Source organism: Eptatretus burgeri, chromosome 17 (genome assembly GCF_056783735.1).
Source record: "Eptatretus burgeri isolate ZD-2024b chromosome 17, Ebu_testis_v1, whole genome shotgun sequence".
In the NCBI taxonomy this organism is placed as follows: domain Eukaryota; kingdom Metazoa; phylum Chordata; class Myxini; order Myxiniformes; family Myxinidae; genus Eptatretus; species Eptatretus burgeri.
Window position 1 is genome coordinate 22,767,064 of NC_140977.1, and position 18,870 is coordinate 22,785,933.

Here is an 18,870-nt window from a genome sequence, read left to right on the forward strand (position 1 = left end):
ATGGAAGCAGTACCTTCACTTTAGAATAAACCCATGTATGTCGAGTGCAGCCATACCTGGCTTGCAAGTATGTGTAATCGTACCTGTCCCAGCAGGCTGGTTTCAACGAACAATTCAATAAGCTGCAAAATGTGGGTGCAGGTTTTTCACATTGTTTGATTTTAACATTATCTCGTTGCGCCTTGAAATGATGCAATATTAATCTTTAGTATTTTACTTGTATGTTCCTGTAAGTTTCTTTTTTAATGGAAACGTTCAACAGTCACATTTAATATTTTGTGGACATGGTATAGTCCTTTATTGTGCATACATGTATTGGATTTGTACATGACTACGACAAGGTAGTAAAGGGATAAATAATTGCCTCGTGATTGTTGTGCATACATGGCTCGAAGCAGAATTTCTTTTCCTCGAAACAATCACAGGAATTAAGACGATCAGTGAGATAGCATACACATGTGCACAATGCATTTGTACGTACTTTATACGGCGCGCGACATCCAGTCAATCCACTCTGTGCGAGTCGCTTTCTGCAGATGACGTGAAGGCTGCGGTTCGCTGAAGTCAACTTTTTTTAAGGGGCGGGGCATAGCAAGGTGTGAAAAGCACCAGAAATGTTCAAAATATTGGTCTAATTATCCTATTTTTTTATTTTAAAAAAGAAACATGGGTGATTTCTTCACAAGGAAGGTCAAGTTAATATATAAATAACCAGAAAGTTTTGAGTGTCATGGGACCATTAAATGGTGGTTGATCTGCCTTGGATGAAAGGAAAAACTGACATGATGGGTTGTTGGAACCTCTGTCCCCCATTGTTCTCTCTTTTGCTCCGATGAAGGATAAGACCCGAAAGATCAGTTTTTCCTTTTATTCAAGGCGGATCAACCACCATTTAAATTAATTTTATAAATCTATTCCAGACAAAGTACGTAGAAGAGTTTGAACTTTACCAATTCCAAATCTTCAAGAATAAATTAAAGATACGAGACCAATAATAATTACCTCGATAGAGCTTGTTACCTCCACCACTGAAGGTGGAAGGAGGTTATGTTTTCACCCCTGTATGTTTGTCTGTCTGTTTGTTTGTGTGCAGGATATCTCAAAAAGCTGTGTTCCGATCTGGTTGAAATTTGGTGGGGAGGTTTGGTGTGTGACAAGGATGAACGGATTCGATTCTGGTGAAGATCCAGATCCGACTGAGAATTTTTTAAGCAATTCTTCACCATTGAGAGATCGGGCCAAAAACGATACATTGCACGATATTTCAAAAAGTTATTGGGCTCGATATGTTCCACTGGATCAGGCATTGTGTGGCGGAGGTATGCGCTCTACCGAGTGCCCTTCTAGTATTAAATGAGTTCCCTTACAAGGAACTTCAACACAAGAGGAGGTCAATAGGCCCATCAAACCTTCGCTATGATTGCCAACATATGGTTGTTTTCCATGCTCTATCCCATTTAAATGCCGAGTGTCAAGGAAGCAGCACGTACCATTTCTTAAAACTTTGTTATGACTCGGTCGGGGATCAGACCGCCGATTCCCCAGACTCAGAGAGAATGCTGCAACCATACCACCGAATCCCATCATCCATCCATCCATTGGGACCATACTCTGTGCAGAGGGTTGGTGCTGCCTCAGCAGTCTCCTTGGCTATTGGGTACAATCTTGGACGGGTCGCCACTACGACACAGGATACCAGCAAGATTACATTCATTTTGCCAACTTCGGAAGGATGACAGGCAGAGTCAACCCCACCTAGTCTTCATTCAACAGCAGAGGGGGATTTGAACTCAGGATTCTAGGATCCCAAGCCCACCACCCTAACCATTAAGCCAACACCAAGCATGAATCCCATCACGCTTCTGATAAACGTACCAATGTTTCTGAAAACCAACACAAAGACAAACATCTTGAAGGTTTCTCCAACAGGAACTCGTATTGCAATCAAATAAAATTGGTGCATCTCGTTTTACCATTTGTGAGAGTGAATTGTAGAAATAACCACAGTGGCCTTTCCTCCATCAGGATTGGCTCAATGCGCTGGGTTTTTATAGTAAAGCAGCTCTGTGATTGGTCAATTAATGTAGCCCACTCCCCACTTTGTGTTTATCTGGTGGGGGTGAGGGGTTGGATCAAAGACTTATTTCTTGAAAATGTTAGTGGAGGAACAGATGTTCTGCGTTGCTGGCTAAAACTTGAGTCATATGATACAACCAGAGGTTGCAGCACTAACATCTCTTTCTCTTTCATATACCATATATGTGAAAAACAAATACCCACTCGGATCACCTGTCAGGTCAGGTCATGTATGGGAGCAAGCGCCGGAGAAGTGCATCGCTCCGTCGTTCACTTTCCGCCGATACTCCAGGGGCATCTGTCTGGAAATTCCCCAGGCATATGCCAGGCCCATCCCCATCTCCTTGAGATGACGACCAACCTGCTGCAACCACGAGGCAGGTGGTTGGCCCATTGGCCTCCTTCACTCACGAGGCTCCTTCGCTAAGAGAGCCTGGTGAGCAGGATCAGCGTCAAGAAAATGAGCCACATGTCCATACAGCCACAGCTGATGATCACGGATTATGCAGGTAACAGATCTCATTTGAGTCTCTCTCAGCAACCGCTCATTGGACACAAAGTCCGACCAGCAATAGCCAAGGATTCTCCGAAGAGATCTGGTACCGAAGGAGTAAAGTCTCCATCTCAGATCCATGGTCAGAGTCCAAGTGTTACATCCATAGAGCAAGACTGGAAGCACCAAGGACCTGAAGACTTGGACTTTCATCCTCCTGCACAAGTACTGACAGCGCCACACCCCATGATCCAGTGATTCCATGACTCCCCAGGCCTGATCCAGACGTCTATTGACCTCTGACTCACAGCCAGCAGACAAGTGAATCTCTCTGTGTCCTCAACATCCTCACCACAAACAGGTACAGACAAGATAGCAGCATCGAAGATGTCATCAAATGCCTGGATCTTAGTTTTGACCCAGGAAACTTCATTCAGCAACTCAACTCCTCATTCACCTCAAGCACCTCAAGTGGCTCCGACTCCTCAATCAGCACCTCAAGGACCCCCAAACGGATATCCAGAGTCTCCGCAAAGATAACTGCATCATCTGCAAAATCAAGGACAGAGATCTTGACATTCCCAAACGATGCACCGCAGCTTGATCCCTCCGACATCCTCCCCAGAATCCAATCCATTCAAGTGCTGAAAAAAGTGTGGGGGCCAGTACACACCCCTGACGAACTCCAGTAACAACTGGAAATAAGTCAGAGATGGTACCACCACACTTCACAGCACTCTCAGTACCAGAGTAGAGTTCAAACATCAGATTGATCAGTTTTGGTGGCACCCCACGAAGACCAAGAATCCTCCAGAGGGCATCCCAAATCACTGCTTTGAACGCTTTACAGAGATCAACATAGGCTGCAAGTAGCCCCTGCCGAAACTCTCGTCTCTGTTTGGTGCAGGACCCGAAGAGCAAGGATACAGTCAATTGTTGACCTGTTTGGTGTAAAGCCTGACTGCTCTGGGTGATGATGCTCCAGCAGATGGTGGTGAACCCTATCAAGACTTATCCGAGCAAAGACCTTGCCTGGCACTGAGAGCAGTGTCACCCCTCTGTAGTTGTTGCAGTGCTGACAATCACCCTTCCCTTTCCAGAGAGGGACAACAAGGCCCCTCTTCCAGTCAGTTGGGATGATGCCTGTGTACCAGGCAGAGCACAGAACTGCATGCAACAACACGAGTGCAGCATTTCCACCAGCCTTGAGAAGTTCAGCATGGATGCCACAAAACCCAGGGGCTTTAACCCATTTCAACCGGTTCACCGCAGCCTGTTTCCACAAACGAAGGTGGATCACAGTTGATTGGAGGATCAGAAATTAGGATTGCAACACCCCTGACATCCAACTCAACAGCTGGACGATCAGACTGGTACAGCTGCTCAAAGTAAGCAGCCCAGCAGGCCTTCACTTTGGACCCCTCTGTCAAGAGCCCACCACTCTCTGCTCTAACTGCAGTACACCGAAGGACGGGCTTGGATGAACGCAATGAGCGAATTCCCCTCTAAGCAGGACGAGAATCACCTGACCACAGGTGATGCTCTACCTCCTCACATTCATCACAGATTCCTCGCACATAGGCCTCCTTGTCCACCCTTAGTGCCCGTACAGTTTTACGCCTCAACTCCCTCAACAGCTCAGCTCTGCCATTAAGCCTGGCCCTGCGACTCTGGTCAATGGTATCCAGTGTCCCTCGAGAGACAAAATTCTTCTTCACCCCACGGTGAGTTCTAAGAAACCCACATGCAACATCAAGGATGGTGGTCTTGAAGGTACTCCACAACTCTTCAGGATTCCCCAAAGCATCTAGACCTCCCCCAAATCCCCACTCAGCCTCTTTGGGAACTCCTCAGCTACCTCTCAGGTCAGGTCAGGGTTCAGGATTGTTCATGACCAGTGCATGTTCATGACCAGAGAGCGCAACCAAATACCCCAGCGCCTTGTTAATCTTGGATATGGATCGTGTGGCAGAGTGCAGAGCGACTGACTGAGGCCATTTCCACTGCAAACCAAGTCCCGAGGGAGGGGGAACTGAGGGTGTCTGTGGTGCATGGTCAGAGGGAGGTGCAGTGACGGGTGTGGTGATATGCAGTTGAGTGCAAAGACGAAGGTGCAAAGATGTAGATCAAGGGGTGTTAGAAAAAAAACAAAGAATGTGAAGATGAGAAGATGGTCCGAAAGTGAAGTGCAAAGAAGTCTGTAGGTGTAAATGCTAAGGTTTATCTAAACTGCGCCCGGACTGGCATCTGGCTTTCACGCTTGTTCCGCACTCCGCTAAGTGGGCTCCGTTCCGCTCCATTTCATCTTGTTCACCGCACCGTGACCACAAGATAGCACAGCCAGAGAACAGAGCCATGTAACGCTTGACAGAAAACCAAGTCAGAGAACCGAGTGAGAGAACCGGGCTCTTCTTTATAATCCCCTGGTGGGGGGGGGGGTGCTTGGGAGCGGATCATGCATAGCGATGGGCGTTTTCAAGCACCCTCAGTGGTGCATGAACGATTACCCTGGTGCTAGCTCCACCCATGCGAAGATTCAGCAGCGGAAATGGCCTCAGTCGCTCTGCGTTCTGCCACATGATCCATCTCTAAGATTAACATGGTGCCGGGGTTTTTGGTTGCGCTCTCCGGTCATGAACATGTACTCGACACCCGATGAGGGCTGCAATAGAGCAGAGCACTAGGACTATCCACATGACATCAAACGGAGTCTCACACATGCTCACACCCCAAGTTAGACGCTAGAATGTCCAGACTCGAGTATCTACTATGGTGCGTCTTCTGCCAGCCCAGAGGGAGGTGGTCAACATTGGTGGTGAAGGTGTTTGAGCGATGACAGCGGTGGTGCGGTGTAGCGGTTGTAGTGGGGGATTTGTGATGGAGGTCATTGGTCATTCGTTATGGCTGGTAATGGTGAAGGTAAGCGAGCATGGGTTGTGGTCCGATGGTGTGGTGATTTTTTTCCAAAGGCATTGGGGTGGTGGTGTATGAAATACTGCAATGTTGGGGTTCGAGTCTGGTGAAGCCTGAGGTGTAACGTTTGTGGGATAACGGTGCACGATTTGAATGGGAAATGGCACGTGTATGCAAATGATTTGCCCCTGTTGCTATGGTCCTTGGTGTACATGCATGGGAGAAGGAAAGAGAGGTTCACATGTGCTGCAAAGCAAAATAATGTAAAGAATGACAGATTGGTGAAGAATGGAATGAAAAACACGACCTAAAGCCCACGCAATGCATATTGTCTCATAAACCCACGACACATAAGGGAAGAGTTATCTAAAATAAAAAAAATAAATACCAATGAAATAACTGTCTTGGGACCACTGCATGTTGTGTGCTATTGCCTTGGGGGAGCGCCAGTTTTTATATCATTACGAGTTTCCCAGCTAGCCTGGAGGGGCTTCTCGGACCCGCTTCCTGACCTTTTACCCTGACCAGTCGCAGATAACTCCGCGGCATGATGGGTTGCTAAGCAACCACAGCCACCATCTGTGACAATCAATTTAGATAGGGTCCTCATGTCCAATTCCCGAATTACCTTCCTGGCAAATTTATCCCCCCAGATAGGGAACCATTCTCTCGACGCCCCACTTCTACAAATCAAAAAAGGGTGAGCTGAACAGTTAGAAACGTGAACAATCTAAGTGAACGATTGGAAATAAGGAAAGAAAGAGAAAAATTGTGCAAGTTAGTGTGTGTTTGCCAGCATGTCCAGGGAAAGAGCTCTGCAGTTCGGCAGCACTCGCTCTGCAGGTGGCTCGATCGCACCCAGCAGAGCCCTTCCGCACAGAGGTTCAAGTCAACCCGGCTCATTCCTCAAAGACTCTGTCTGGCTTTCGTTCCCTCGACGCGCATGACCCTGAGTACTGGCTTTCCCGGACATAAAGCCCTCGGCTGAGGCGTGGCCTAAGAGCCGACCAGCATCCCGGCGCAGCTTGTTGTTCATGGGTGTTGCCTTCTCATTGGAGCACTGCTGTTGTCAGGCTGCGCTCATTCGTTAAGCTCTCGGCCCACCATATGCAGAGATATAAAAAGGGATGCAAGAAGAGAGGGGATCTAGAGACGGGTTACAAAGATAATTCTAACCTGCTACACAAACACAACACATTTCCCTGGACGCTGACTGATAAGAGAGGAGAGGTAATCTAACTAAACAAAATACTACGGATATATCTAAACTCCAGGGTTCTTTTACGTATTGGACGTAACTCCCCGGAGTCTTCCAAAACTGCAACAATATAACATTATTGGGTGGTCACTAGACTACCGTTTTTTGGGTGGTCGCTTAACTACCGTTTTTCTCAGGTTTTCTGTCTGACTATATGTCTGTTTGTTTGTATGTAATGGACAGCTCTGGAGGCCAGAGGAGTCAACTAATTTTGATGAAACTTGACTGGTAGGTTCATACCAGGATGTAGTTGTATGCTTTTGAGCACCGTTGCTACGGACGCCACCGTTGTCCAGCAACGGGACTTTGATTTTTTTTTTAATCCTAAAATTTTTTTTTCCGAAAATCAAAAATCGACATCCGCGCTTTTATGCGCACTATAATCAACCTCTTTGTCAAAAATTTTCAGCCCGATCCGTCAAAAACAGTATGACTCGTATGCAATTATATTACAATATGCTTTCACCCCAATGTTCGCGTTGGGATTCCCTAATGTAGGGTCAGGGAAGCGAACACAAATGATGAATGGACAGTTGCTCGTCATGTTCCTAAATGGAACAATGAACTGCAAAAATGCCATCTAATGTGTTCTCTTATCTACATATTTAAAATTCGCCTTCGTATAGCGACCACTCATGTCGCCTACCGGCTTGTATATTACTTTGTTGTGTAAACCGAGAACATATCTCACGCATCCATCATGGATGAACTGATAGCATATCCCTGTCACCAAGGGTAAGCAAGGTCAACCCATGATGAACAGGACAGACAGTTGGAAATGCAATTTTCCATGACAATCCTACTCAAATGCTAAAAGGAATATTCCAGCAGCTTTCATCTCCTCGAAAAGCAGGTATGTCAGTCAATCATTGCCAAAGCCCATGGCTCGGTGACGATCCTGAAAAAAAAAAAGAGTCCTTTGGACAACAACTTCACAAATTAGCCCATCAATCACGATCCTTCACCGAAATGAAGGTGGAGACTTCGAGTCCTGGGAGGGCTCAGTTCCACCTCTAAAACCCGAATTATGGAGATGACACTCAACGACACAAACACATGTCGTAACAAGCATTACATTTGAGATGATAAATGATTTTTCCTTTGTATGTTGATGAGTTCAATTCCTTTTTACATTCTTAATGTATATTTAATGTGATATATAGCTATTTATAAGTTAAAATTAATAACTTGGTCCTTTGCGTCTGACCCGTGTCATGTTGCTACGTTGCTGCTACTACCACACACACACACACACACACACACACACACACACACACACACACACACACACACACACACACACACACACACACACACACACACACACACACACACACACACACACACACACACACACACACACACACACAGATACACACATATTAGTGAGGTAGGTTTGATAGCTATTAACATAATATTGTGCACTTCCGGATAAAAGAACCAAACTTGACAGGTGGTGAGATATGATCATCTATCTATAATTCCAGCAATCTGTGTGTGTGTGTGTGTGTGTGTGTGTGTGTGTGTGTGTGTGTGTGTGTGTGTGACCGCTGTTTCTCGACAACCACTGGTCCGATCTAATTGAAACTTGCCCGGTATATTGCTGGGGACCCGAAGATGTGCCTTTTCAAGGTTTGATATTAATTGGACAAGTGCTTCCCAAGTTATGGCCATTTATTTACCAACCAATGACATGACACGTTGCTGCTGCCATTTATTTATCAACCAATGACATGACACGTTGCTGCGGCCATTTATTTACCAACCAATGACATGACACGTTGCTGCGGCCATTTATTTACCAACCAATGACATGACACGTTGCTGCATAGGCGTGGCTGCGTAGGCCGGTGCGCGGCTGGTCGACGATGACGTCACGGGCCGTGCCTGTTACATGGCAGCGAATGTCATGGCAAGCAAAGACAGGGAGGTAAACTTGATTTTAATTTGGATTTTAATTAACTCTGTGTGTGGAAGTGTGGTTGTCGCGAGGACGCGAGAGCGAAGGAACAGCCTGTGTGGTTGTTGTTTCTGGCTCGCGGTTTGAAAGTTGTTTTTTTTTTGCACGTACAGCCACGCACGTACGGTCACGCACGTACGGGCACGCACAAGCGAAGGAACGGCCTTGTGTGGTTGTTGTTTCTGGCACGCGGTTTGAAAGTTTTTTTTTGTTTGCACGTATGGCCATGCACGTATGGGCATGCACCTATGGGCATGCACTCGTAATAAATAAATCTAGAAGGGGAGCCAATCGAAAAATTGCCATTTTCCAAAATGGCCACCAAACTCACTTTCGAACCATCATAACTCACACAAATGAATGAAAATCATATTTCTAATTAGGTCAAATCCCACTAAATCGAGCTCGAGGATTCTGAATATGACACTGAAACTGACCTCAGATGATCTCTTGGCCGCCATTTTCCAAGATGTCCACCAAACTCACCATATCAGGACGTGAGGCGACATTCAAAATCCGACTGAACGATATAAATGGAGAAATTATAGTTGCATTACAGAACATGTCTTTCCGTGTAAATAGGCACCAAGAATTTGAAAATCGGTTAATAAACGGGCAAGTTACAGTAATTTGTGTACTGTATCCACAAGAAGTAAGTTAATTGAAATGCTATTGCGTTGAGTAAATTCCTATGAAATCCTTCCACAGTTCAAATTGTCCATAACCACACTGCCCCATGGATACACGCGGTTTACTACTCATCCACTAATGGCCTTTTAAAATTAGTATAATTTATGAATTTGGATTACATCATCACTCGGGAAATCACTTTTTTATTTTCATATTAAAAGCCTGGTGTTGGCTTAGTGGTTCGGGTGGCGGCTTGGGATCCTAGGGTCCTGAGTTCAAGCCCCGTTGGCTGCTGAAGTAATATACACCAGGAGGTTGACTCAGCCTGTTATCCTTCTGAGGTCGGCAAAATGAGCACCAGTGTACTGGTAAGGGGGACACTGTATCAGCGGCATAGCCACGTTCCAACCAATGATGCAACGAGCAGCCACAGGCTGCACTCGACAAAGAGATTTTCCTATTTTTTTCATTTTTTTTCCATTGTATTCTCTTATTACCATAAAAAAATAACATGAAATGAACTAATTTTGCGTTTAACACACTAACCGAACATTTTTGGTTCACTCAGAATTTACTCAGTTTAAGTAAATCCTTCCATATAAAACAGGCTCCTTTGTGATATGTAGGATACCTTTTCCGGAAAATCGCCACAAAATATTTTTAATGGAAATTCCAAATAGAAAATGTGTCCAAAAACGAGGTCAAACACATTTTCAAGCCCATACACAAAAGTATGCGCCCAAAACGGTAGACTTCGAATGAATAAGACTTACTATCATTGAATGAGACAAAAAGTCAAAAATCATACCTCCAAACTGGTCCAAATACACCGATTTTAAATAGGATTTGGAATTTACCTGAGATAAGCCGAATGTACAATATTCACTGTACATTTAGAGGCTCTGGGATCTATGACAAGAACGAAATTGGAGAAACCTACTCACTCACTACTTTGTACAAGGACATTTGGCACACAGTGGCGTGCACTTCACCGAGGCTTTTACACATTTGCAGTGTCTACACTCAGTTTTACACACACACACCCATCCATTGCTATTAAATCCCCTCAGTAGGGTGAATATACTGATTCTGGCTGACTTTTCCCCATGTAAATGAATGGGGGATTTTCAGCGATTCATTTTTTTTTTTCCCTAAAAAGTAAACCCCCTTTTTATCCCAAGGTATATTTATTTGTCTCCCCTTTTAACCTCAGGACACTTTTTTTCAAATAACCAATGCAATAAGATAAAGATTTGCTCAAGTAGTAAAGTAGTAATGTGATTTGTTAAAGGTGATTCTAAAGAAATATCTGAAACATCTAAGCCTCAGGACACTCTTTTTGAAATAACCAATGCATATTGTTTAGCTCACTCATTGACCCTATAAAGATTTGTTCATTCTCAAATTCCTTCAATAGTTTAATTTTCTTTGCACAATAATCCCCATCTGAAATATTTAAAAACAAAACATTTGAATCTTTATATTTTTTTAAGATACCCCTTTTGTGCCATTACGAAATGATAAACTTCTCTTAATGCTCTTGTTTGACCACCTCCTGAGCCACATATCATTTTGAGATTATAGTAAATTGTTTTTTCATTATTCAATTGATAACCATCGAAGTTTTCAGTCCATTCAAGGATATTAATTTTTTTCTTAACATACTCTTACTTACTAGTTTTTTTAATTGATTCGCTTATTTGTTTTATTTACCTTTGCTTTAGTTATTTTTTCAATAAGACTTATTTGATATTTTTCACATTCATTATGTTTTCCATTTATATACCAAGACTGAGATTTTCTCCACTCTTTAGTTTGATTAATACTTGGTTTGACCATTTATATATTGTGAAAAAACGCGGCGGTAGCCCTTAAAAAACCCTAACCCATCTTCCCATCGTTAAAACACAAAACACAATCTATTTTTTTCCACTCTATCATACAATATCCATATGGAACACAATCTATTCCATTATCTAAAATAAATCTCTTATCATCAAAGGCTCCTAATGCCTTTTTATTTACTTCTTCACTATATATGTTATGTTTATAACTTCTTATTGCATTCATTTTCCTACATTCTTTTTTCTTATTCATCAAACAATTATAATAATTTCTAAAAGTTATTGATTTCTTTATTACATATTTCTTTATTCCCTTTAACCTCTTATCAATCTGATCACCATACTTATAAGCATATGCCTTTGCTCTCAATCCAATAAACTCACTCATTACTTTTCCACCCAACTCATCCTTAAAATTACCAATAACCTTTTCATTCTTTTTGGAAAATAACTCACTCTTCTGACTAAAATTACTTGTATCAGAAACTCCAATATTTTTCTTCATATCTTTATAAACATCATCAGTTTTTATATCTAGGATAAAACGATCAGTGTCCATATACAACAATGAAACATTTTCACCATACTCTTTCTTGAAGCCATTATACAAATAATCATACATCAATATCTTTGATAAACCAAGAACTGCTGTTCCAATATAAATTGGTTTATCCATTACAATACTTTCCTTTTCCGTATGAATAGCAGAAAAGTTCTCTGAAAAAACCTCTTCTCTCTTAAAACTTGGTTTATTTATCAATCTCGAAGCTTCTTTCCAAGATGTTGCAAATCTAATGTTTTGCCTGTTTCTGACATTCTCCATTGTCTTTCCAAAGACAGCATTATTCATCAATTTATAGAAATCCCCTTCAAATTTTACTTTTGTATTTGTTCTCATATCTGTATTGAATTTAATATACTTTTTCATCCAAGGACTTTGTTTAAATTTTAAAACTCTATGAATTTTAGCTACTCTCAATCCTTTTCTCAAAAACTGTTTCTTAAAAGCTTCTCTGATGCAAAACATATCCCTCTTTATCATAGAATGTTGTAAATAACTTTTCTGTTGATTTGCCTTTAATATTAAAACTTTTATGATAATCACTTAACCATTCTTTGTTTGGGGTTTCTTTCTCACATGCAAAAGGAAGGTCTTTATGCTTATTATGAAGATCACTCGGGTACCTCAAATTAACTTCAAAATAATAACCTTCTTCTTCCTCATTCAATTCCTCTTGAGAAGAAATAACAATATTCATCAAAGCCTTTTCATAATCCTTTTCTTCCACCCACTCTAATTTAATATAAGGCAGAGATTGAGACATTGCCCATCCATACAAATTATTAGCATCAAAATACATCAAATAATTATTATCTTTTTCACTATCATAATTTGGAACATATTTATTATTTGCTTTGGCATATCTTTTTGAACATACTTGTGATATTCCACCTCTCTTAGACTTCTCAATAGACAAGAAAAGAGAGAAAAGGTCCACAATGTCTTTTTCAAAATGAGAGAGAAGGAGGAGAGGAAGAAGAAAGAGGAGGAAAGAGAGAAGAGAGAGAAGGAGAGAGAGAAGAGAGAGAGAAGAGAGAGAAGGAGGAGAGAGAGAAGAGAGAGAAGGAGGAGAGGGAGGAAAGGGAGGAAAGAGCGAGACTAAATAAATATGAAAATATGGAAACCAGTGAGATTAAAAAAAGATTGGGGGTATTACAGAAAATAACTCAACCCACCGAGGAGGAAAACAAAGAATTGACAAATTTATTTGCAATATTTTCGAGAAGACTATTGACATCGGCAAGATATTCATTTTAATTCAAGTTTTTCATCTATTTTCTTAAATAAATGGAGGAGAGAGTTAAGGCATTTCTAAGGATTCTTTATGTTTTAAAAATTAAGATTCGAATGTGCATGTTGGAAACTAAAAAGGTTTTTGCACTCTGCAGGAATTTTCCTCATAAATAAATGAGTTATTGTCTCAAATGTAAAAAGAAAACTAATACTAAAAATATTTCATATATTAAAAGTAAAAATAACAGGGTTATACAAAAAGGTATATGTTCGGTGTGTGGTTCAAAAAAAAATCAATTTATCTCCAAACACAAACTTGGAGGAGATATACAAAAGTTTTTATCAGGAAGTAAATTTACAACTACTGGAATACCAGGGGAATTACATCCACCAGGGTATTCTTTCTGTGGTCCAGGCACAAACTTGGATAAAAGATTAAATGAGGCAGACAATCCTAAATCATGGAGTAAACCCATCAATAGAGTTGATGAAGTGTGCATGAGACACGATATTGATTATGGGAATACCACAACTTTGGAAGAAAAGCATGAAGCCGATCGAGAAATGTTGTATAATTTGTCTCTGATACAAAATCCAACCTTGAGAGAAAAAGTTGATCGGTTCATCGTGAAGAAGATGATCAGTGCTAAATTGAAACTTGGAAATTCAAAAAAACTTATAGGCTCTAATGATGTCATTAAGACTGAAGAGCAATTAGCTGATGAATTACATAAACCAATATTCACAAAGTTTCGTAGAAGGAAGGTTTATTCCAAGGAAGTTGATTATATCTGGTCCGCTGATTTGATTGAACTCAATAATGATAAGGGGTACAAGTATGCTTTAACCGTTATTGATTTGAGGAGTAGATACGCATGGGTTGTCCCTTTAAAAAACAAAACAGGTAATACTCTTATGTTAGCCTTTCAACAGATATTTAATAAAAGTAAGAGAAAACCAAAAAAATTGTGGACTGATGAGGGTCGAGAATTTTATAACAAGACATTTATGAATTTTCTAAAAAATAACAGTATTACATTATACCGTACCTTTAATGAAGGGAAGGCCGTTGTTGTTGAACGTTTTAATCGTATCTTAAAAGAGAGACTATATAAAAAATTCACACAACTCGGTTCACAACAATGGTCATCTTTTATTCAGGATATTGTGGATAAGTATAATGACACGATTCACACGTCAACGAATATGAAACCATCAGAAACATTTACAAAATTAAAACATGAAAAAGAGATTAATATCAGAAAACCTAAGTTCAAAGTTGGTGATATCGTAAGAATATATAGGTGGAAATCTCATTTTGAAAAAGGTTATATTCAACGATGGACGAACGAACTTTTTAAAATTGCTTATGTAATAGATACGGTTCCTTGGACTTATAAGATATATGATTTAGAAGGGGAAGAGATTTTAGGTTCATTTTGTTCACAGGAATTACAAAAGACAAAACTAAGCAGATAATACCCATGGGAGCAATGGGTTGGTCCTTCTCTCCCTCCTACTATACACCGTTGTGGAGACTCGAGGGCCAGGTCCGTGGTGGATAACAGTATATAATGTGTGTGAAGGGGGACGTTCTTAGATCTGTGAACCCCAAACACAGAATCCTCAACTGAATAGTCAAGGCTTAACTTTTGTTTGGTGTGTGTGTGTGTGTGTGTGTGTGTGTGTGTATGTGTGTGTGTGTGTGTGTGTGTGTGTGTGTGTGTGTGTGTGTGTGTGTGTGTGTGTGTCCCAACCCTCACATTCAAAATCTCAACCCCAACCCCCCAACACAATGTCTTTTTCAAAACGAGATTTCCACCTATATATATTTTTTCGTTTTTTTTTTCTCTTCTTCCAATTCTGTCTTTTAAGGCTTTCAGGTTTGACGATGTAGAAAGGGGGAGTAAGCCTGCACTTTCTTCCCAGAACTAACAATATATTTTTTTTTTATGTTTTTTTCTCTTCTTCGAATTCTGTCTTTTAAGGCTTTCAGGTTTGATGACGCAGAAAGGGGGAGTAAGAACTTTGTTGATAGGTTTCGATCCCAAAGAGTGGTGGCATTTCAAATCTCCAAAATAAACCCAACTTTCCAAGTCTCCAAGGTATAACCACATTCCTGTTGAGTTTCCAAGATACGTATCACATTGTGAGTTATCAAGCCAGAACCCACATTTCAAGTCTCCAAAAATAAAACCATCTATCCAAGACTCCAAGGTAGAATCACAATTTCCAGAAATATTGTGGGTTTCGGTGATAGATCTCACATAGTATAACTGTGGATCATCAAGGAAAACTCCATTTTTCCAATTTTTATGGGTTTCAATGATAGATCTCACATAGTATAACTGTGGATCATCAAGGAAAACTCCATTTTTCCAATTTTTGTGGGTTTCAGTGATAGATCTCACATAGTATAACTGTGGATCATCAAGGAAAACTCCACTTTTCAAAATGTCTGAAATTTGTGAGTCTCCAAGGTAAAACTTGAATTCTGGCTCATCAAGGTATAACTTGTTCAGGGGGTATTGTCTTGATAACTCACAATGAGTACTATTGTTGCAAAACTCTTTTTCAGGACTTTGCTGGTCTCCAAGGTATAACTCTTTGGTTGGATCATCAAGGACGAACTCGTTCTGTGGGTCTTGGTCGCTCATAAGGTCTTCAACCAAGCCAACAATTTCGCCCCAAGTTGTAGCAAAAGCAGTATTTTCATTTCGTATTTCAGATACAATTTCCTGTGAGAGAAAATAATAATGTATTAATCAAGTGATTTAATTATTATTAAATGAGTATGCTTCAATCAAAGTTTGAAAATAGGAAAATAAAATCTTACCTCAACAGATAAGAGGTTTGAATCCAGTTCATCAACTTGAAGGTTTAGTTCCATACAAATAGTCAATCTCCAAGGAACCCCAAAATCATCCCACTCAAGGTCTCGCTCGTTCTGTGGGTCTTGGTCGCTGACAAGGTCTTCAAGCAAGCCAACAATTTCGCCCAAAGTTGTGGCAAAATCAGTATTTTCAGATACAATTTCCTGTGAGAGAAAATAATAATGTATTAATGAAGTTATTTAATTATTAAATGAGTCGATGCTTAAATCAAACTGAAAATAGGGAAATAAAATCTTACCTCAATGGATAAGAGGTTTGAATCCAGTTCATCAACTTGAAGGTTTAGTTCCATACAAGTCGGAGAGTTCCAGGCAAGCACACAGAACACCATTGCCAGCAAAAAAAAATGTTTAAAATGGAGCCTGGGCTTGAGGCTTTTATAGGGAAAGACTGGTGGGTGTGGTTTCCTTTGGAAATTCCCTGGGCAAGCCCAGGCAAGCCTTCGTTGGGAAATTTTTCAAAGCCATAACATTCCAGAATTTTCTAGTGATTTCTTTGTGAGTCAGAGATGAACTGGAAATGATGTAAGAGTAGGCGGGGCTTAGCAAAAGTGGGCAGGGCTAAGAAAAGTGGGCGTGGCTTACAAAAATACCTCATTAAAAGTGGGCGGGGCTTATAGAAAGTGGGCGGGGCTTAGGGAAAGTGAGCATGGCTTATGAAAATACCTCATGAAAAGTGAGTGGGGCTTAGCAAAAATGGGCGTGGTTTATGAAAATACCTCATGAAAAGTGGGCGGGGCTTAAAGAAAAGTGGGCGGGGGCTTATAAAAATTTCATTAGAAGTGGGCGTGGCTCAACAAAAAATAACCTGTGGCTCAGGAGGTGGTCAAACAAGAGCATTAAGAGAAGTTTATCATTCCGTAATGGCACAAAAGGGGTATCTTAAAAAATATAAAGATTCAAATGTTTTGTTTTTAAATATTTTAGATGGGGATTATTGTGCAAAGAAAATTAAACTATTGAAGGAATTTGAGAATGAACAAATCTTTATAGGTTCAATGAGTGAGCTAAACAATATGCATTGGTTATTTGAAAAAGTGTCCCGAGGCTTACATGTTTCAGATATTTCTTTAGAATCACCTTTAACAAATCACATTACTACTTTACTACTTGAACAAATCTTTATCTTATTGCATTGGTTATTTGAAAAAAAGTGTCCCGAGGTTAAAAGGGGAGACAAATAAATATACCTTGGGATAAAAAGGGGGTTTACTTTTTAGGGAAAAAAAATGAATCGCTGAAAATCCCCCATTCATTTACATGGGGAAAAGTGAGCCAGAATCAGTATATTCACCCTACTCCCCTCCTCCGGACAGTCTGCTGAGAAAACTATCGTCTGCTAACTCAGCGGTGATCATTATCACTCTCCTGTCCGCCTCCATCGTACTGATTTTACTCGGTGTTCAACCAGAAAAAGCAGACATCTGTTGCAATGCGCTGGCATTTCGGCCTGCTTGGTTCTGGATCACCAGTTGCACACCATGTCGCTGGTCTTTTGTGCGGCCTGTTTCGTTCTCTGTCCAGCTTGGTGTTGTTGAACTTGAGGCAGCACGTTTTGTGCCACGATGCTCCATTCTCGAGGAAAGCAGACAGATCATCTAGGTTGAATCTAACGTTGCAGGACAAGCATTGCAGTTTCCTGAATTTGCCAACATTTTGGAGGAAATCCACGTAGGTTTTCTAAGCAGCCTCTAGACCTTTTGACCTCTGAGTGTAGCTCTAGACCTCTGAGCATTTGAGAGACTCAGACGTTTTCCGCTGGCAGATGATGCACTTCTTCCATTGGATGTCAGCGACGAGACTCGGAATCTGGAAGTGTAATAAGTAATTTCTTCAGTCCATAGCCCAAACACAATATGGTAGACATGTCATGTACCACACAATATGTACTATGTTCATTCTAAAGCTTATCATAAACCCCAATCCTCCACTGACTACCATCATCTACCCTAGTCCCGCACTGACTACCACCATCCACCTGTCTCCCTTTCTACCACCATCATCCACCACAGTCCCCCAGCCAACCACCATTATCCACCACAGTCCCCCAGCCAACCACCATCATTCACAGCAGTGCCCCAGCCAACCACCATCATTCACCGCAGTCCCCCAGCCAACCACCATCATCCACCGCAGTCCCCCATTCTCAACCACCATCATTCACTGCGGCACTGCAGTCCCCCAATCCAAAAATGCCACTGACATCGCATCGGACGACTGCTGTGTCGTGTGTACCGATCAAAAATGAACGTGCATGAATTTGCCATATTTAGGCTAAAAGCTCTCAAATAATCACTTTTTTCGTCCAACAGATAAAACCACTCACCTGTGATGAATCTTCCTCCATAACAGGATCAATATCGAATCGAAATCATCGAAAATCATTTGATTGCATTAAAATCCCGCCGAAAAACAAACTTTTGACCTCCATTTTCTTTGAGAAAGTGCGTTTCCTCTATTGAAATCTGAAGCATTTTCAGGGTGTGTGCCCCATTCCTCCACCACCAAAAGGAGAGAACCCCACCCCACCCATAATTTACGATGAGATTAATTTTAAAAATAAAGCATTTTTTCGATTGGCTCCCCTTCTACATTTATTTATTATGATCATATCTAACCACCTGCCAAGTTTGGTGCTTATATCCGAAAGTGCAACATAAAATTATTAACAGACAACACTATATATATATATATATATATATATATATATATATATATATATATATATATATATATATATATATATATATATATATATATATCTATGGGGTGCTGTACGCGTGTCATTGTGCAAGACATTTGAGTGACATAATTCATGCCAGGACAGCTCGAGTGTTTACAATTTATGAAAGCTATTCTATGGTACATTACAAAGTGAGCACAGTGAGAACCCTAAACACAGAGTAAAGAATGAATGAAAAGAGAGGACAAAACTGAAACCTGAAACCTTGTTATTGCATTGCCAGCACCTTGTATCCATTGACGATATGTACAAATTCAATTGTCAT

The 18,870-nt window shown here is 41.0% G+C and overlaps 1 protein-coding gene and 1 pseudogene across 5 annotated transcripts in view; one reads left to right on the forward strand and one right to left on the reverse strand.

Moving 5' to 3' along the window:
• LOC147009542 (uncharacterized) overlaps positions 1-18,870 on the forward strand; it is an 85,271-nt pseudogene that overhangs the window by 50,686 nt on the left and 15,715 nt on the right. The gene's annotated exons all lie outside the window — the stretch shown is intronic.
• The window catches only part of ASRGL1 (asparaginase and isoaspartyl peptidase 1), a 51,866-nt gene that overhangs the window by 31,044 nt on the left and 1,952 nt on the right, over positions 1-18,870 (reverse strand). The window contains exons 2-3 of one of the 4 annotated variants that reach the window (XM_085862479.1): positions 15,806-16,006; positions 14,629-15,707 (exon numbers count right to left, since the gene is read on the reverse strand). The exons of 1 other annotated variant lie outside the window; for it this stretch is intronic. In XM_085862479.1, the coding sequence (XP_085718605.1) occupies positions 14,901-15,707; positions 15,806-16,006 (1,008 nt within the window). In that variant the 3' untranslated portion in view covers positions 14,629-14,900. Of the gene's footprint in view, positions 1-481; positions 569-1,490; positions 1,681-14,628; positions 15,708-15,805; positions 16,007-18,870 lie in introns of those variants that run through there. 2 more of the 4 variants (XM_085862480.1, XM_085862482.1) reach the window with 2 other exon arrangements.